The 21,632-nt window shown below is 36.3% G+C and overlaps 1 protein-coding gene across 5 annotated transcripts in view; it reads right to left on the bottom strand.

The window, feature by feature from the left end:
* Window positions 1–21,632, bottom strand: part of Cnksr2 (connector enhancer of kinase suppressor of Ras 2) — a 264,629-nt gene that overhangs the window by 92,903 nt on the left and 150,094 nt on the right. For 3 of the 5 annotated variants that reach the window (XM_060375307.1, XM_060375309.1, XM_060375311.1), the window contains one exon: window positions 995–1,084. The exons of the other annotated variants lie outside the window; for them this stretch is intronic. In XM_060375307.1, the coding sequence (XP_060231290.1) occupies window positions 995–1,084 (90 nt within the window). The remainder of the gene's footprint in view (window positions 1–994; window positions 1,085–21,632) is intronic. 5 annotated transcript variants of the gene reach the window in all.

Raw genomic sequence — 21,632 nt, 5'->3', positions numbered from 1 at the left:
ACACAATAAGACTTAATTATTTGGAATCACAAGATAATAAGACAGTTTTTGGATTACTTCTTTTGGTTTTCACACTGGAGATTTAACATCAAAATCAATTGCAGAACAAGTGTTAAGGAGACTAATGCAGCAGATATTTATGCTTGCTTGCCCATGTGGTCTGTGGATGTTTTATAGTTCCCTGGATAGAAATGATAAGTAAACGGATCACCCATACCATAAAGGAAGCTTAGATTATAGGAACAGTTTTTGGTTTTGTTTGTTGTCCATCTACAATTTATGGCTCTCTTCTGAAAGTGGAAGTAGCAGCATCAACACCTGGGCCACTCTAGCCACACTTGATTAAAGTCTAAGTTGTGAATGTTTCACTTGCTCTTTTTACTTCTCACCTCAGTAACAGGCTAAGTGAATATAAAAACTTACTTTGCGTAGATACTTCAAAAGTAGCCCATTTTCATGTAAGAGAATAACCCTGAACAGCAAACAGAAACAGAAAACTACAAGGTACCCTTTCCCCCATTTCTAGATGGTTTTCATAAAGAGTCAGTCATTGGCTCAGTTTCCATTATTCATTTGTTTTAAAACTATGTGTTTCAATGCTCATTGTGGGATTTCATCATACGAGGTTTCATGAAAGAAGTGATTTGCCTTGCTGATTAATTGGGACTGATAACAAAACTGTTTCTATTTATTGAACTGAAATGAATTCTTTTATGCAGTTTCACACTTCTGACCTTGTTTTCAATTGACAAACATACATAATCTTTCTCTGTGTAACTAACTACCGGCCCAGAATCTCTTATGAGGCATTCATATAAGATACCTATTACTAATGGGTTAAGAGAGTCAAATGTTGGTCTGACTTCATTTAGTTGTACTGTCAGTCAATGATAGAGTATATTTTTTCTGAAGCCATAACAATCTATTTAAAGAACATTTAAGTTTGCTTATTGTTCAAATTACCCATCCTACACTGAAATTCTAGAACACTTACCTCTTCTACTATCTCTCTTCATCTTATTTGGATCTTCATAGTCCCCCACCCAATTATATTCGACTGGCATAGAAATAGGTCGTAGCTTGCCTAAACACAGAGAACAAAGTTCATATCACATTGTTTTTCTTCCCCAGGTAGGCTTATACTTATACTGATTTTCAGCTACAGTATACAAAACACACTCTCATATGCAACATTATGGTTGGCATGTGTGGATGAAGATAACGTGTGTTTTGAGCCAGAAGGTGAAACTGCCTCTGAGAACTATCCAGATAATACTACTTTAAGGTATTTTTATAGATAATAAAGGATAGACCATAGATATTAAAGGTATATAATATTTTACAAAGAAGATTGTTGCTTTCATTTTTAGGAAGTGATTTCAGTCCTATTCCCTAATGCCCAAGAATGTATCTCTTGGTAGTCACTTCTAAGGTGGCAGGTTCTTGTATTTAATCTTACTCTCAGGACATTAACCCACTGTTTCATGGATACTATCATAAACTAACTTAGTTTTTCCTAAATGATACCACCATGCGTTTGGATGCTACTATGCCTTAGCAATACGGGGCTTCTGTTTTGTGGCCTATGTTTAAATCTAGTGTGCATATTTTTTGATGCAATAAGCATGTCTAGTTTATAGAGTTATGTATTGTCTTCCTTGTCCAATTTCCTTCTGGGTATTTATTCTCACTAAACATCACATTGATTTAGCAAGCAGCAGCGATAGCAAAGACTTCAAGTATAACACTCAGGGTAAAGCAGTAATCAATTATTTTGTTAAACCTAAATTTCCTGAGGAACAGAATAGCCAATGAAAATCAAATCATCCAAAAGTTTTAAAAATATACAGCATCTTACAAGAGATAGTAGTTTAATGAATTCTCTATCAATGAAAACCAGAAATATACACAGTCCTAGATCATAAGTATAATATGGCAATCATCACAATAAAAGTACCTATAACCACTAACTCTAAGCCAGGAACCTTTCAAGAGTTTGGATTAGTGCTAATACTTATGAGGATTTATGCTTTTGCCACGAGAAAACTGAGACCCGTTAAGTAATGTGCCTAAGGAAACATCACTGCTAAATGACTAATATCAGGATTCAAATCAAAGCATTGGAATACCAGTTGTGACATAATTTTTAATGACATTAATCACTTTCAAAGTACTATTTTATGTATTTCCAATAAACTTCCTATAGAACCACAAATTCAGCAATTTTTTCTCTTTTAATTTATTAATCTTACCACTTTTCAACATTTCTTAGCTAACTTCTCTTCTTCCTACTCTGCTAACATAAATTTAATTATGAGTTGTTATAATCACTGCATGAATTAAATTTGATTTCTGTCACTTAATTAGCATATATTAGACATAAAAACTAAGTTTACATTATATTTTTGCACATGTAGATATGTTACTCTTATTTTCCTGCCCATTCCTCTTATATTCCTAGAAATCACCTTTTTACTTTCATGTCTTTTTATGTGTCAGTCAAAAATTTAGAGGAGATTTTAATTATACTTTTAAGGAAAACATAGCAACTTTATACTTTCTAATTATCTGCACAGGTATAATTTATTTAATCTATTTTGCTAGGCTCTTTTAAAGTTTGAGGATAAATTGGACATGATAAAATTATTAATGAGGCAATGACATGGTATTATTTAATGACATCCTTTTAAGGTGTGCAACTGCCTTTATAAATGGTCATTTATGATTTAAAGACTTTTAGGTAATTTACCTCTGCTCTTTTGCACAAAGAGTGAGATGATTCGGTTCAATATATTATGCTTATCAAGGGTAAGCATGTGAGGAAAAGTCTTTGAACAATTTCAATTCCATTGCTTAATGATTTATGTCCCCCAATTTTTCTTTTCTTTTTTTAAATTAATTTTTTTATTAATTATAGTTTATTCACTTTGTATTCCAGCTGTAGCCCCCTCCCAATTCCTCCCTCATCTCCTCCCATGCCCCTCTCCAAGTCCACTGATAGAGGAGGTCCTCCTCCTCTTCTCTCTGACCCTAGCATATCAGATCTTATCAGGAGTGGCTGCATTTTCCTCTGTGGCCTCCTAAGGCTGCTCCCCCATCACATGGGGGGTGATCAAAGAGCATGCCAATCACTTCATGTCAGAGACAGTCCCTGTTCCCATTACTATGGAGCCCACTTGGACACTGAGCTGCCATGGGCTACATCTGAGCAGGGGTTCTAGGTTATCTCCATGAATGGTGCTTGTTTGGAGTATATAAGTGCTACATTTCAAAATACTTACAATTAATTCTTTTAGGGTTTAGTTTTAAATATAAATTTCACTTTAGCAATGCACATCAAAACTAAAGCAGCTAAGAGTGTCTTTATGTACCACCAAGAAAAGCTTTTAAAAACTAAATTTTAATAAATCAGGATTATTCATTTACTGTCAAATAAATGGTAATTTGATAATTATTAAAAAAAAACATGTTTGGTGGTTTTAAAAGCATTAGTTGTCTGGAGCCAAATATCTGTACAAGACAAGCAGAAACATACAACACACATAGCATAGAAAATACATAACTGGAGGTGATGAGGGAGGGTGTTACAGTCGGGATACAAAGTGAATAAATTTTAAAATAGTAACAACAATAATAATAATAACAAAAATTCCAATATAAAAATAAAACAAATTATCAACCACTTAATGGTCAAGAATAAAATTTGCTATTTGTCATATAAAAAAAAAGAAAATACATAACTGTTCCTTGTATTTTGGTAATATACAAGATTCTAACAGAGTTATATATGACTTTTAATACTGATTTTCTGGGAGTCATTGTCTAACCTAATTATACTGTACATTGTTAACTCAAAATTAAAGGATAATTACAGTAACTTAGAAAAATGCTCAGAAAAAAATTAATTAAAATTCCTTTTTGGGGAAAATCAGATGTGCTGGTTGGTTTTTGTAAACTTGACACCAACCTAGACATAAGGAGAAGAGTGAATCTTTTTTGTTTGTTTCTTGTTTTTCAAGACAGGGTTTCTCTGTGTAGATCTCGCTATCCTGGGACTCACTTTGTAGACCCACATGGCCTAGACTCACATAGATAGGATCCACTTGCCTCTGTCTCCTGAGTGCTGGGAATAAAGTCACGTGCCACCACATCCAGCATAAGAAGAGAAATTTTTTTTCTTTTCTTTGAAAAATTACTGAAACTCTATTTTACTACCTTTTTAATAGAGTTTTACTCTAGCTGAAAAACCAGTATTTCAAAAGGTGCAATGCCTCAGATTTCTAGTCACCCAGCCCGAAAGTTTATTCTTTTTTTTAAATTTTTTATTAATTACACTTTATTCATTTTGTATCCCCCCCCATAACCCCTTCCCTTTTCCCCTCCCTACCCCACCTTCCCTCCCCCTTTTTCACACATGGCCCTTCCCCAGTCCATTGATAGGGGAGGTTCTCCTCTCCTTCCATCTGATCCTAGTATATCAGGTCTCATCAGGAGTGGCTGGGTGTCTTCCTCTGTGGTCTAGTAAGGCTGCTCCCCCCTCAGGGGGAGGTGATCAAAGAGCAGGCCAATCAGTTCATGTCAGAGACAATCCCTGTTCCCATTACTATGGAACCCACTTGGACACTGACCCCAAAAGTTTATTCTTACAGAAATAAAAATGAATAATACTAAAGATGATGATAGTGATAACCATTCACAGTAACTAGGAGCAAGTGTGGATCTCTCACACAAAACTGATAGGAGGTGAGAGTGGTTAGATTGATATACAAATCAAGACAGGAAAAAAAATCAGCACTTCAGTGTAGGGTAGTTAGTTCAAAGCATGGAAAATTCTAGGAATTCAAACTTCAACTTCCCTTTCCAACTGCTCTCTCCCACCCTGAAGAAAGAAATCTTTTTTTTTAACCCAGTTATTTTTTTTTTATTTTTTGAAAGAAATATTAAATTACAAAATGTCTCCAAAAGATTGGCCATTAGGCAAGCATGTAGATTTTGTTGTTGTTGATTAATGTGAAAAAATTCAGCCCCCTGTGGGATGTGCCATCCCTGGGCAGGTGGCTCCAGGAGGTTTAAGAAAGTATGTTGAACAACCCAATAAACAGCTGTCTTTAGTGACTTGTTCTTCTATTCCTTCTTCCAGGTTCCTGCTTTGAGTTCCTGCCCTGACTTTCTTTAAGAATGGACTGTGATGGGGATCTAGTAAATTGAAATAAACCCTCTTCTAGCCAAGTTCCTTTTGGTCATAATGTTTAATGATAGCAATAGAAATCACGGTTGTGCTATTATTAGAAAATAGAAATCAGAGAAAGCACCAAATTGATTTCCCAAGAGGTTGTATAAGTTTACATTCCACCAGCAATGCAGGAGGGTTCTCCTTTCTCCCCATGCTCTCCAGCATGTGTTATCTTAGCCATTCCGATGGGTGTAAGGTGAAATCTCAGGGTTGTTTTGATTTGCATTTCCCTGATGACTAATGAACATTACTTAAGTGCTTCTCCACCATTCAAGATTCCTGTGTTGAGAATTCTCTGTTTAGCTCTGTACCCCATTTGCTCAACCATGTTCATAGCAGCTTTATTTGTAATAGCCAGAACCTGGAAACAACCCAGATGTCCATCAACGGAGGAATGGATATAGAAATTGTGGTACTTTTACACAGTGGAATACTACTCAGCAATTAAAGACAAGGAAATCATGAAACTTGCAAGGCAAACGGTGGGATCTTGAAAAGATCATCCTGAGTGAGGTATCCCAGAAGCAGAAAGACACACATGGTATATACTCACTTATAAGTGGATATTAGACATATAATATAGGATACACCTACTAAAATCTGTACATCTAAAGAAGCTAATCAAGAAGGAGGACCCTTGGTAAGATGATGAATCCTCACTCAGAAGGGCAAATGGAATGGACATTGGAATAGGGAGAAAACAGGAAACAGGACAGGAGCCTACCACAAAGGGCCTCTGAAAGACTCTACCCAGCAGGGTATCAAAGCAGATGCTGAGACACATAGCCCAACTTTCCACAGAGTGCAGGGAAACTTTTGAAAGAAGGGGGAGATAGGAAGACCTGGAGGGGACAAGAGCTCCACAAGAAGAGCAACAAAACAAAAAAAATTCTGGGCCCTGGGGTCATTTCTGAGACTGATACTCCAACCAAGGACTATTCATGGAGATAACCTAGAACCCCTGCATAGATGTAGCCCATGGCAGTTCAGTGTCCAAGTGGGTTCTCTAGCAATGGGAACAGGGACTGTCTCTGACATGAACTTAGTGGTAGGCTCTTTGATAACCTCCCCCTGATGGGGGAGCAGGCCAGAGAGAAAAACAATGCAGCCAGTCCTGATGAGATCTGATAGGCTAGGGTCAAAGGGAATGGTAGGAGGACCTCCCCTATCAGTGAACTATGGGAGGGGCATGGGAAGAGATGAGGAATAGAAGGTGGAATTAGGAGGATAAGAGGGGGCTACAAAGTGAATAAAGTGTGATTAATAAAAATAAAATAAAATTAATAATAATAATAAATAAATTTTAAAAAGACTAAGAGATGTGGGAATGAGGTGTGAGGGTAGGACTTGGAGGAGAGGAGGAAGGGGGCTGGGGTCAGGCTGTAAATTGATTAAATAAATAAATACATAAATAAATAAGTGAAAAATTAAAATACATCAATATCAACAACAACAACAACAACAAGTCTTTGAAATGAGTGGCAGATCACATAAAAGAGGTACTCTCTTTTCTATGATCAGTATCAGGAATAGAAAACCACTACGGGCCAAACAAATGGTAGTGGTTTTTGCCTTTTTATTTATACTTGGTCTATGTTTTTTGGTTTTATTGTTTGTTTGTTTTAGTTTTTAGGGTTTTGTTCTGCTTTTGAGGCAGGGTCTTACTGATCTGGATGGGCTGGAATTTTCTGGACCAGGGTGGCCTGGAACCTATAGAGATCTGCCAGCCTTAGTATTATTATCTCAAGAAAAAACTTACAGTTAAAATTGCAGTCAAGAAAAACGAGAACTATGGTTCCTCTAATTTTTTTTTTGTTACCTACTTACTCTTAGAGTAAAATTTTATTCTGAAAGCATAAGTCACCTATTGTTCAGATTTCATATTGAAAATTTTTCCATATTAAAATCTTATCCAAGAGGCTTGTAATACTCAGTGCAAATGCCTTATAGTCTAACCATTGTTTTGTTATTTGGGTAGAATTTTATGACTGGTGTCATTATAGTAGCTGGGTTGTATTTTATATTGTGTTCTAGCAAATGTGAATAATTACTTTTGGAGTTTGATTGAATATTATTTCAAAATTAGTGACAAGTAGCTTTTAAAATTATGAATTGTGGGGCTGGAGAGATGGCTCAGACGATAAGAGCACTGGCTGCTCTTCCAGAGGTCATGAGTTCAATTCCCAGCAACCACATGGTGGTTCACAACCATCTAAAAAATGAAATCTGATACCCTCTTCTGGCATGCAGGTGTACATGCAAACACAACATTGTATACATAATAAATAAATAAATCTTTAAAGAATTATGAATTATATTTAACTGCAAAACCCCACAAATACTGTATCTAAATTATTTAATATATCTTGATGTAAAATTAATATTTAAAAAGATAATTGCTTCTTTAACACCAGTACAAATAATTATTTATAAATGTATTTTAGGTGATATTTGAAATACTAGAATTCCATTTGACAGAATGCTCATTTTGTTGTGTTCCGTTAGTATCTTTCCTGATACCTTTGGTATGTATGCAATATTTATTATACTGTGTTATTATTGTTCACTTATATGTTACTCTACATACTGTCTAGAATCAGATCTTACATATCTTTGTTATGACTGTCCTTGGCAGGCATTCATATTTTTTTTGTTGTTGTTGAGTGCTACACTGAAAGGATGCCAGATATGAAGGAAATCACAAATTTTCAATTGTTTGCTCATTCTCTGACTTTAAAGTAATATAAAAGGATAGCTTAAAGCAACCCTTTCCACTCTATAAACTACTAAGCCATAAACTTGTATGCATGCTCTACATCATAAAAGTTATCATCAGATTTAGGGCAGAATTCTACCAGACCTTCAAAGAAGAGCTAACACCAATACTCTTCAAACTATTCTACAAAATTGAAACAGAAGGAACATTACCAAACTCATTCTATGAGGCCACAGTCACCTTGGTACCTAAACCTCACAAAGACCCAACAGAGAAAGGGGACTTCAGACCAATCTCACGTATAAACATTGATGCAAAAATACTCAATAAAATACTCTCAAACAGAATCCAAGAACACATTAAAATATCATCAACCACGAGTAGGTTTCATCCCAGGCATGCAGTGGTGGTTCAATATATAAAAATCCAGCAATGTAATCCACCATATAAACAAATGGAAAGAAAACACACACACACACACACACACACACACACACACACACGATCCTCTCCTTAGATAACGAAAAAGCATTTGACAGAATCCAATACCCATTCATGTTTAAAGTTTTGTAGAGAACAGGAATACAAGGCACATATCTAAACATAGTAAAGGCGATATACAGCAAGCCTATAGCCAACATCAAACTGAACGGAGAGAACCTTAAACTAATCCCACTGAAATCAGGGACAAGGCAAGGATGCCCACTCTCTCCATATCTCTTCAACATTGTTCGTGAAGTCCTTGCTACAGCAATAAGACAGTTGAAGGAGATCAAGGGGATACAAATTGGAAAGGAAGAAGTCAAATCATCACTATTTGAAGATGATATGATAGTATACATAAGTGACCCCAAAAATTCTACCAGAGAACTCCTTCAGATGATAAACGCCTTCAGCAAAGTAGCTGGATAAAAAATTAACTAACCCCCCAAAAAAACAAAAACAAAAACAAAAAACAAATCAGTAGCCCTCCTGTATACAAAAGACAAAAGGGCTGAGAAAGAAATTAGGGAAACAACACCCTTCACAAAATAGCCACAAATAACATAAAGTACCTTGGTGTAACTCTAACCAAGAAAGCCAAAGATTTGTATGAAAAAAAAATCAATTTTCTGAAGAAAGAATTTGAAGAAGATATCAGAAGATGGAAAGATCTCCCATGCTCATGGATCGGTAGGATTAGCATAGTGAAAATGGTCATTCTGCCAAAAGCAATCTATAGATTTAATGTAATTCCCATCGAAATACCAACACAATTTTTGATAGACCTTGAAAGAACCATTCTCAATTTCATATGGAAAAACAAAACAAAACAAAACAAAACAAAACAAAACAAAAAAAAACAGAATTGCTAAAACAATCCTCCATAATAAAAGATCTTCGGGAGGTTTCTCTGCCCCTGATCTCAAGCTGTACTATAGAGCAATAGTAATAAAAATGGCATGGTCCTGACATAGAAACAGACTGGTGGATCAATGGAATCCAATAGAAGATCCAGAAATGAATCCACACACCTACAGATACTTGATTTTTGACAGAGAAACCAAAACCATACAATGGAAAAAAGACAGCATCTTCAACAAATGGTGCTTGATTCACTGGATGTCTACATGTAGAAAAATGCAAAAAGACCCTTATTTATCACCCTGCACTAAAATAAAGTTCTAGTGGATCAAAGACCTCAGCATAAAACCAGACACGCTAAATGTGTTAGATGAAAAATTGGGGAAGAGCTTAGAACTCATTGGTACAGGTGACAACTTTCTGAACAGAACACCAACAGCACAGGCTCTAAGATCTACAATTAATAAATTGGACTTCATGAAACTGAAAAGCGTCTATAATTCAAAGGACACTGTCAAACAAAATGACAGCTTACAGACTGGGAAAGCATCTTCACCAACCCTACATCTGACAGAGGGATAATGTCCATAATATATAAAGGACTCAAGAAATTAGATAAAAACAAACCAAATAAAGCAATTAAAAATTGGGTACAGAGCTAAGCAGAGAATTCTCAACAAATATAGAATGGCAGAAAAACAGTAAAAGAAATGCTCAACCTCCTTAGTCATCATGGAAATGCAAATCAAAAGTCTGAGATTCCATCTTATTCCTATCAGAATGGCTAAGATCAGAAATTCAAGTGGCCACACATGCTAGATGTGGAGAAAGGGAATGCTCCTTCATTGCTGGTGGGAGTGTGAACTTGCATAAGCACTTTGGAAATCAATCTTGTGCTTTCTCAGAAAAATGGGAATAGCGCTATCTCAAGATCCAGCTATGCCACTCTTAAGCATATACCCAAAAGATTCCCCACCACTCAATAAGGACATTTGCTCAACTGTGTTCATAGCAGCTTTATTTGTAATAACCAGAATATGGAAACAACCTAGATGGCCTTTAATGGAAGAATGGCTACAGAAATTGTGGTACATTTACATAATGGAATACCATTCAGCTATTAAAAACAAAGAAATCATGAAATTTACAGGCAAATGGATGGAACTATAAGAGATCATCCTGAGTGGGGTAACTCAGAACCAGAAAGACAGACTTGGTATATACTCACTTACAAGCAGATATTAGCAGTATACTATAGGATAGCCATCTACAGAACTAAAGAAGCTAAACACTAAGGAGGATCCTAGGGAGGATGCTTAAATCTTATTCAGAATGGTAAACAGGATAATAGATACCAGAAGTGGTGGAAGAGAGGAAACAGGATGGGGGCCTACTATAGAGGGTGCTCTGAAAAGATTCACCCAATGAAAGCAGATGGTGAGACTGAGATTCAGTCTTTGGGCAGAGCACAGGAGTCTAAAGAAGGAAGAGAGGGGTGGGAGTAGAAGGACAAGGAGGTGACAGGAGCCCCACAGTTGACAAACAGATCTAAAAGATCTGAGTCCAGGAGGTCCTGTAGAGACTGATGCACCAATGGAGGACCATGATGGAGAGGACTTAGGATCCCCTGCTCAGATGTGGCCAATTGGCAACTCAGTCTCCATGTGGATCTCTGAGTGAGGGGAGCAGGGGCTTCCTCTATTAGGAACTCAGTTGACTGCCTTCGGATCACTCGCCCCTGATGATGCAGCGTTGCCAGTCCACTGAGGAAAAGGATCCAGGCAGTCCTGATGAGACTTAGCAAGCTATGGGCAGATGGCAATGGTGGAGAACTCCCCCTTCCAGTGGACTAGGGAAGGTAATAGGGAGGGAGAGTGGGTCTGGGGGGAGTTGACAGAGGGTCTTCAATCAGGATATATAATGAATAAATTGTGAAGAAAAAAATTAAAAATTAAAAAAAAATTAAAAATTAAAAAGAAGTCTTACATAGTACTTAATGCTAACAGGACGTTTCCTCTAGAGGCTCAAAATTACATATGTATGCATCTGTTCTAGATATTTTAGCCAATATTTTGATGAAAATGAGTATAGTAAGGAATGCTTAAGCTATAAGCTTGCTATATAAACCCATCAAAGTCCTCATATACCAGACAGAAAAATTACTTTCAGATGGTTGACTGCAGCTCTCGAAAAACATCCCGGGGTTATTTAAAGTGGAGAAGCACACATTTAAAGAAGAAGTAAAACTAAATTCAATGTAAAGTCTAATTTTTCTGAAGGCGAATGAAACTACATATGGATCTCATAAAAGAAGTTGAGAGTGAGTACCTTAATTTTTAGTGTTAACTGAATTTGTTACTAACTTTATATTTTCTCCGTTTCCCTAAAGATAAACTAAAACAATTAAAATATCTTTTCTAAAAATAAGTTACACCTTGTTTGTGTTACTTTATTGGTTTTTAAAATGATCTGTACTTTAAATAAGTGATGTAAGTACAGGAGTCATTGTTAAAAAAAATCACACGATAATTTTAATGCTTGATCACAAGGCCTACTTTGCAAATCAAATAACTTTTTTGTAAAGGTAATTCTACCAAGAGAAGTGTGTGTGTGTGTGTGTGTGTGTGTGTGTGTGTGTGTGTGTAAAACTAACGAGTTTGTGATAGAGTTATATGAATTTGAGTGAGGTCAGTATTTATCTTAAATTTTGTTGCTGTTAGGTGACAATCATGTGAGAGCTGTGGGAAGAATGAGGAAGGATTATCACAGTTTAAATACTGGGTGGCAGAAGAATTCTAGGCCCTTCTTTGGATGCTATGGAGGTCAGAAAACAAGAATTGGTAAAATACATTGGTCTCTTGGTCCACTCAGCTTAATAATACAGACTAGGACAAAAAAGAAAACAAGGTCATGTGACATTATTTGTTTAAATGAACACATTATTTGTTTAAGTGCCTTAACTGGAAACTAAAGCAATTAAAATATCTTAGTGAAACAACATATTGAAAACCCTACCAATACCCAGAAGGCAGTTACATTTCTTCATGAAAAGTGAAAAGATTAGCAATTTAAGATTCACATTAAAAAATTACATTCTATAACAATTTTACAACTTCTTATATTCATCTCCTTAGAATCATATTCTTGAAATAAGTGAGAAAATTAGGAGAAAAACTTTAAAAAGTTTCTGTTAATTTCTTAGGGTTTTGCAAATACTTAGTCCATGATTCGATGGTTCCTCTTCTTATTCCAGTGCTTTTCTGAAAGCCATCAAAATGTCTCAGTGACAGATCACTGAAGATCACAAATGAAAAAAAAAAATCAAAATTTTGTTTCTTCTAATACAATGTGCTAATATGTATTATTTCTGTAGTTTTTGCTTAAGTGTCTTTACAGTGAAACAACTCTTTTGTTAAATTTAATTTTATTTATATATTTATTCATTACAATTTATTCACTTTGTATCCCAGCTGCAGCCCCCTCCCTCATCTCCTACCAGTCCAAGCCACCCTACCTCTTCTCTGCCTATGCTACTTCCCTAGTCCTCTGATAGGGGAGGACCTCCTCCCTTTCTATCTGACCCTAGCCTATCAGGTCTCATCAGGACTGGCTGCATTATCTTCCTCTGTGTCCTGTAAAGGTTGCACCCCCCAGAGGGAGGTGATCAAAGATCCAGCCACTGAGTTCATGGCAGAGACAGTCCCTGTTCCCATTACTAGGAAACCACTTGGAAACAGAGCAGCCAATGGGCTTCATTTGAACAGGGGTCTAGGTCCTCTCCATGCATGGTACTTTTATTGGAGCACTCTCTGCAGGTCCCCCTGGGCCCAGATTTTTTACTTTGTTGGTCTCCTTGTAGAGTTCCTGTCCCTTCCAGATTTTTCTATCTCCCTCTTCTTCCATAAGGATTCTGGCACTCTGCCCAAAGTTTGGCTATGAGTCTCAGGATCTCCTTCCATACCCTGGTGGGTGGAGTCTTTAGAGGTTCTTTGTGGAAGGCTCCTGTCCTGTTCCTTGTCTTCTACTTCCAATGTCTATCCTGTTTGACCTTCTGAATGAGGATAAGCATCTTCCCTAGGATCCTCCTTGTTGTTAACTTCTTTAGGACTATAGATTTTAGTATGTTTATCCTATATTTATGTTTAGTATGTTTATCCTATATTAAATGGCTAATATCCACTTAGAAGTGAATATATAGCATATGTGTCTTTCTGCTTCTGGGTTACTTCACTCAGGATGATCTTTCCTAGCTCTCACCATTTGCCTACAAATTTCATGATTTCCTTGTTTCTCTTATAAATATTGTGATGGTTATTTGGAGAACTAATGAAGAATTAGAGCATAAATTATGAATGAAAGATTTGTACTTGAAATCATTTGTCTTAGAACAATAGAGAGTACACTGACATTACAGGGCATTTTGCCCATAAAATAATGAGAGGTTGTCACATTTATACTTTTAATTGGTGAGGCACTGTTTCAATTATATTCACTGATATATCTGATAGGCATTGACATAATCAGAATATGACTTCTAGCCACCTGTTCCTGAAAAAAACTTGAATACAACACTTGATATTTTCTTTCCTGGCATCTATTTTATTCAATGCTCTCTAAAGAAACAAAACAAAAACAAAACAATTTTGCAGTGATATCAGTGATTTTGTGAAAACAGTATACAACCCCATGTACTGAACTTTGTACTCAGTTTTTATTACTTTGCTTTGGAATTTTGTCACAAATACAATTTATTTTATAGACAGATGCTATCCAATTTTTCTGGAAGATAAAAATCAATGAAGACATCTAACAAGTAACTGGGGTAGACAGCAACTTTTCTAGCTGTTTGAATCTTAAAATGCAAAAAAAAAAATTCTATCTCTGATACCAAACATTTAGGGTATTTGAGCCAAATTAAAAGTCTGTTTCAGTGTAAATACAGTGAGGAAACACTGGCTCTAGTTCAAATACAGCAAACATGTAAAGCTGTTTCCATTTATTGATGGACGGGTGGAGAATAAAATATGCAGCTACTCGAGTTTTATATAATCGCCTAACTTTTCTTTAATGGACCTTCAAAACAAGAGATCTGAAGAAAATACTCGATAATGTTAGATTACTTAATCTGCATTGTGATTTGAAAGCTCACACTAATAACTCTATAGGTTAGCAACTGCTGCTTGCTACATTTTCAGTAAGAGAAAATGCATTCGAATTTCAACCAAGAAAATAATGTATCATATCTTGCTCCAGAAGATATAATGGTTACTTTAGTTGTTTAATGGGGGCAGAGAAGAATAGATAATTATAGACTGGAACAACCTCATGCCATTTTTTGCTTAGAAAATATGCTATTCATAAGTGAATGTAGGTATATATTTCTAGAGAAATAATTCCCCAGGTTCTTTTAGCTAAAAAAACCAAGACAGCCATCTCTGTATTACATAAGGTCTCTAACTCTGATTATTCTAATATTTGTTTCTGTAAACTGGTTCTTAGGATAGTCAGGGTTTCTCAACAACAGCATTCTGGACAGTTTTAAAACTTTGGACACCTGTCTAGTGCATTGCAGGATACAGAATAGCAATCTTATCTCATACTGGACCTGTTGGAACCTAAGACCTTGCATCCTGTACTCCATCATTATGGCACCCCTCCTCCCCAAATAGCCAAGAATTTGCCAAATGTCCTCTGATTGGTAGGATTGCCTCTAGATGAGAATTGCTAACTTACTTTCTATTCTTGACTTTTCCATTCTGTTTGTACTAGAAAGCACCATTTCATTTGCTTCACACCATTCCACTGGTAAAAGTAATGTGAAGGCTTTATCATTTTTCTGATAAGTGAACCAATCTGACACAGCTATATTTACGTTTTCTTTATATATTAATATTCTGGAACCTTATTAAAAGTTTCCATTTATTTATTGTTTTATCTATTAACTGTTTCCTAGAATTCATTCAACATAAACCTTTCTTTCAAGGGTTTATTTATTTAGGAGTTTCTGACACTTCTCTTTTCCATATTACGTTATCCTCTTATCTTGAGCAACTCATCTAAAACTTTTAGAAGGTGTGAATGCTGAGTCATTTTTGGATTTCTGAAACTGACCCAGAATATAAACTGATGTTTTCTATAGTGGAGTGTAAGTAAGACTTAGATAAAAATAATTTGCAGTATTATTAGTTGTTTGCATGTTCTTCCTTTTTCTTTTACAACACTACACTAAAGTTAACTAAAATGTTGTTTATATTTCTTTTAAATACTATAACCTAAATTGTTGGTTATTGCCTTAGCAGAGAGACCAAACATGAAGGTCTAATTTTATTCTTTTAATCCTTTAGTAGGGTCTGTGACAGGAAAGGAATTAAATGCTAAGATGATTTACAAGCAGTTGAAATTCTTTGGTAAATTTTATTTATGAGCAGTAACCTTTTACTATGCAATTTTGGTACCATTTCTTGAGAACATCCTATGAAGTAAACACTGTGCTAAGTGATTAACATGTTATGTTTAGTTCTTATGGCTATAGTAGTAATAGTATTGTGCCTCCATTTTTCTAGATAAATCCCTGAAGTATAAGTGTAGTCCCAATTAAGCCCAATTTCAAGTAGCTATTAAAAGTCAGGCATTGACACCACATTTAAATCCATCTGACATTAAAACTAATGTTTTTCTATTTCCACCAATAAAGTCGTGCAAATTGAGAAAGAGAACTTTCTCCAGATTTTCATTTTAGGATTAGGCTTTTCTATTTTTATGTCAAAATACTGCTGACCTGCTTTACCATTAGTTATACAGTGCTTTATCACCAGCACCTTGATGTTAAAGACCATTTTGTGAAGTTAATCAATGTACTGTATTTATAAATTGTTTTCAAAATTAAAAAGGATAATTATTCATTGGCGTATACTTTACATCTCATATTTCTGATTTATTAAACCTTGATTACTCCTTTGGGAGTAGTACTTCTTACTTGAATACAGATAGATCCTCTGGATAGTAGTATATTTTCTTTTCTCTCTATGATAGCCAATGAATTAAACCTTCCTGCTAGCAAAGTTATTTATAGTAAAAAGTGACAAGAAAGAGAGCAGGTATCTTTTCAGAAAGGTAAGATGTATAAATGTAGTCTTTGTATTTAAACCTTTGGGATATGTTTGAAAATTGTTATTAATTATAATTTCACTTCCACAAACAATGAATTTTTAAGACATAAAAGGTAATGCATTAAGTATAACAAACTTGGAAATATACAAATACCATGCTTATTTCACAGTGGTAGAACTTGGCTCTTCATTTTGTCACAACAGACATTAAAACCATTCACTATGCAGGTGAATAAAATGGAGAAAGTATTTGATTTTCTTTTACCAGTCAGGTTGAAAATGTCGAGGTATAAATAACACTAATGAGAAGAATGTTCAAAATTATCTCATTAGTATGCATTTGTTGAAGTCTCAGATTTTCAACCAACCAGAAAAGAGAGGAGTTCCCATATCCCAATTCACACAGTTCTTGAAATACTTTAAATTATCTTCCCTCCTTCTGAACATCAGGAGCAAGGGCTGTATCTGACTCTGTTGCCTTCCTTTGGATGCCTTTCTCCTAACTGGGCTGCCCTGTTTAGCCTCAATAGAGGCTGCACTTAGTCCTACTGCATCTGGATTATGTCAAGGTGGGGGATATCCATGGTAGGCCTCCACTTCTCTGAATAGAAAGGGAGGACTGGAGGATAGGGATGGAGGGGTGAGAGGGAGGGACTCTGAAGAGAGAGGGGAAGCGGCAATTAAGATGCAAAATAAGGCTTCCCCACCAGGGAGAAGTGATCCAGGAGCAGGCCACCCAGTTCAGGTGAGAGACTCTCTTCTCCTGTTACTAGGGAACCCACTTGGAGACTGAGCTGTCTGTGGTCTACATCTGACAGGGGGTCTAGGTCCTCTTTATGCATGGTCTTTGGTTGATGCATCAGTCTCTGCAGGACCCCCTGGGTCAAGCTTTTTTGTTTTTATTGGTCTCCTTGTGGGGAGGAAGAGGATCCAGACAGTTCTGATAGTACCTGATAGGCTAGGGTCAGACAGTAGGGGGGGAAGACTTCCCATATCAGTGGACTAGGGGACAGGGATGGGGAGAAAGAGAAAGAGAGAGGTAGAGAGGGCAGGTGGGGATGGGAAGAGACAAGGAAGGGGGTTACAACTGGGATATGAAGTGAATATTATTTTTTTCCAGAGCTGAGGACCGAACCCAGGGCCTTGTGCTTACTAGGCAAGTCCTCTACCACTGAGCTAAATGCCCAACTCCCGAAGGGAATAAATTGTAAAAAAAAAAAAAAAAGTAATGCTAATAAAAATATCAACCTAAAATACAAAAAAAAAAACTCCCAATAAAACGACGCATAATGACTAATTTTAAAAAGGTCTAAAGTAAGTAAATAAACTAATAAAAAGAAATGTAGTAGACCCATATTTATCACCCTGCACAAAGTTAAAGTCCAAGTGGAACAAATAAATAAACTTTTAAAATAAAAAATAATTTTCCCTCTTTTCCTACAAAATTTGACTACTTATGGCAACAAAGGGATTCAGCCAATTGTGCCTATTTTTAGCTAGATTTCTATGCATACAAATGTGCTGTAATGGTGTGCTGTAATGGAAGGGACAAGAAATCTACTAATAGAGGAAGCTGGTGTAAAATATCACTGTTCTGAATTGTTGCCATGCAATTAATTTTTTTAAATATTTATTTATTTATTACAATGTATTCACATTGTATCCTGGCTGTAGCCCCCTACCTGGTCTCCTCCCAATCCCAACCTCCATCCCTTTTCTCCCTCTATACCCCTCCCCCAGTCCACTGACAGGGGAGGTCCTCTTCCCCTTCCCTCTGATCTTAGTCTATCAGTTCTCATCAGGAGAGGTTGCATTGTCTTCCTCTGTGACCTGGTAAGGCTGCTCCCCCCGCTAAGGGGAAGGTGATCAACTAATTTTTATTAAATTGAACCTTTGCTTTTGAAGGCTGAGTAGATGAGACCAAACTGTTAAAGTGATTTAATTCTATTTTCCTTTCATTTTGTAGTGACAATAATGAAAATTAATATCTAATATACTGGGTACTGAGGCAATTTACAGTGCATTGTCATTAAACTCTAACAAAAACTCTCTGAGGCAGAAATCATTTTCATTGAATAAGTGAGAAAATTAAAGCATAAAGTAGTATCTTCAGGGTCATTCTAGAGTAGTTAAATAATAGACAGGAACAATGGACATGGCTGAAGCTACAGAAAATCATAGTAAACCACAATCTAGGTTGTTTTGTGAATGTGTATATTCCTTTAAATAATCTGCAATAATTTTTGTTTTAAGTTTTAGAAAAATAAAACCGATTTCAACCATACACTTGGTCCTAATCCATCAAACAGAAACCTTTAAAAAAATCTGTCAGGGCCATGTCTTTGTAAATTCATGTTTATTGCTGAGCGAGTAGTTACAAAACAACATATAAACTAAGACAAAAATTAAGTCTATTTCTGCTTGCTTGAAATAAAATTCTCAAAACTGGAAGAACTAATGCAATGTTTTGAAATTATTTTCCTATAGTTTGTGGCAATTACTTTTTAATCCTTTATATTATTAGTTGTAGGCTCATACATCCATGCATACTTACTTTCAGCTCTATTACTTAGTAGCTGGCAAATTATTTAATCCCTCTGTATTTTTCATGTGTAAGAAGACATTTTATTTGTATTAACCACACACTGTTTTGGGAGGTTTGAATGGGCTACTGCCCTTTAAATACTTAAAATAGTACTTAACATAAATAAAAGCTCCATAGGCATTACTATTTTTTTATTTTTATTTTTTAATTTCTTTAAATATTTTTTGTATTAATCACAGTTTATTCACTTTTTATCCCACCTCTAGCGCCCTCCCCACATCACCCTCCCTCCCTCATCTCTTCCCATGCCTCTCTCCAAGTCCACTGATAAGGGAGGTCCTCTGACCTAGCCTATCAGGTCTCATCAGGACTGGCTGCATTGTCTTCCTCTGTGGCCTGGTAAGGCTGCTCCTCCATCAGGGGGAGGTGATCAAAGAGCCAGCCACTGAGTTCAGATCAGAGACAGTCCCTGTTCTTATTACTAGGGAAACCACTTCGATCCTGAGCTGCCAAGGGCTATGTCTATGCAGGGATTCAGGGATTCTAGGTTATCTCCATGCATGATACTTGGTTGGAGTATCAGTCTCAGAAAAGACCCCTGGGCTTAGATCTTTTGGTTCTGTTGTTCTCCTTGTGGAGCTCCTGTCCCTTCCAGGTCTTTTTATCTCCCCCTTCTTTCATATGACTCCCTGCACTCTGCCCAAAGTTTGGCTGTGAGTCTCAGCATCTGCTTTGATACACTGCTGGACAGAGTCTTTCAGAGGCCCTCTGTTGTAGGCTCCTGTCCTGTTTCCTGTTTTCTCCCTCTTCAGATATCCATCCTGTTTGCCTTTCTAAGTGAGGATTGATCATGTTACCCAGGGTTCTCCTTCTTGCTTAGCTTCTTTAGGTGTATAGATATTAGCATGTTTATCCTATATTATGTCTACTATCCACTTTTAAGTGAATATATACCATGTGTGTCTTTCTGCTTTTAGGATACCTCACTCAGGATGATCTTTTCTAGTTCTCATCATTTACCTGCAAATTTCATGATTTCCTTGTTTTTAATTGATGAGTAGTATTTCATTGTGTAAATATACCACAATTTCTGTATCCATTCCTCAACAGAGGGACATCTGGGTTGTTTTCAGATTCTGGCTATTATGAATAAAGCTGCTACAAACATGTTTGAGCAAGTGTCCTTGTTGTGTACTTGAGCATCTTTTGGATATATATATGCCTAGGAGTAGTATAGCTGGATCTTGAGGAAGCAGTATTCCTAATTGTCTGAGAAAGCACCAGATTGATTTCCAAAGTGGTTGTACAAGTTTACATTCCCACCAGCAATGGAGTAGGGTTCCCCTTTCTCCACATCCTCTCCATCATGTGTTGTCACTTGAGTTTTTGATCTTAGCCATTCTGATGGGTGTAAGGTGAAATCTCAAGGGTCGTTTTGATTTGCATTTTCCCTGATGACTAAGAACTTTAAGCGTTTCTCTGCCATTCAATATTCCTCTATAAAGAATTCTCTGCACCCCATTTTTAATTGGATTATTTGATTTTTTGCTGTTTAACTTCTTGAGTTTTTGATATATCCTGGCTATTAGCCTTCTGTCAGTTATAGGGTTGGTGAAGATCCTTTCCCAGTCTCTAGTATTAATGAAATCAAATAGAAGTCCCAGAAATAAACCCACACTCCTACCAATACTTGATTACTGACAGAGAAACCAAAACCATACAATGGAAAAAAGACAGCATCTTCAACAAATGGTGTTGGTCTAACTGGATATCTATATTTAGAAAAATGCAAATAGATCTATATTTATCACCCTGCATGAAACTAAAGTCTAAGTGGATCAAAGACCTCACATAAAACCAGACACACTAAATCTGTTAGAAGACCAAGTGGGGGAAGAGCCTTGAACTTATTGGCACAGGAGACAACTTCCTGAACAGAACACCAACAGCACAGGCTCTAAGGTCAACAATCAATAAGTGGGACCTCATTAAACTGAAAAGCTTCTGTAAAGCAAAGGAAGCTGTCATCAGATAAAAATGACAGCATTACTCTTTTAGACGAGCTGCCTCCTGACCATCCTAACCTGCTTGTATAATTACTTATGTGAATACTTGTATTCTTTCATTTAAAACTAGTGAGCAGATACTGTAAGATGAGGACCTTTGTTAAGTAATTTTGCTTCATAATACACAGCTAGAATATTTTCTAATATTTGTCTCTAAATCTGAGCTTGATTGTAATTGTCTGTGGTGACTAAGTAAACTGAACAGGATGTACAGTGATTTAAGAGACCAACTTCTGGGCCTGTTTGTAAGGAGTTATTTAGATTAGCTTAATTGATGTTGGAAGAACCACCTGAATGTGGTGGCACCATTCATGGGCGAAGTTACAAGATTGAAGGAAAAGAAGAAAGTGTGCTGAGCACCAGAATTATTCTCTACTTCCCGACTGTGGTTTCAATGTGATCAGTTGCCTCAATTTGCATGAATTTCCCTTCACGATATACTGCACTATCAAGCTAGGAGCCAAAAGAAATCCTTTCTTCCGCAAGTTGCTTTTGTCAGATATTTTGTTGCAGCAAGGATAAACATAACAAATATGATATTTTACAATGAACTCCCTATTTCATATGATATTTTCAAATGCTATGTACTAAGATATATTCAACCAAAAGTACATCTGTG

The sequence above is a fragment of the Meriones unguiculatus genome, chromosome X (genome assembly GCF_030254825.1).
Source record: "Meriones unguiculatus strain TT.TT164.6M chromosome X, Bangor_MerUng_6.1, whole genome shotgun sequence".
Lineage (NCBI taxonomy): Eukaryota > Metazoa > Chordata > Mammalia > Rodentia > Muridae > Meriones > Meriones unguiculatus.
This window is presented reverse-complemented; position numbering and strand designations above follow the sequence as displayed.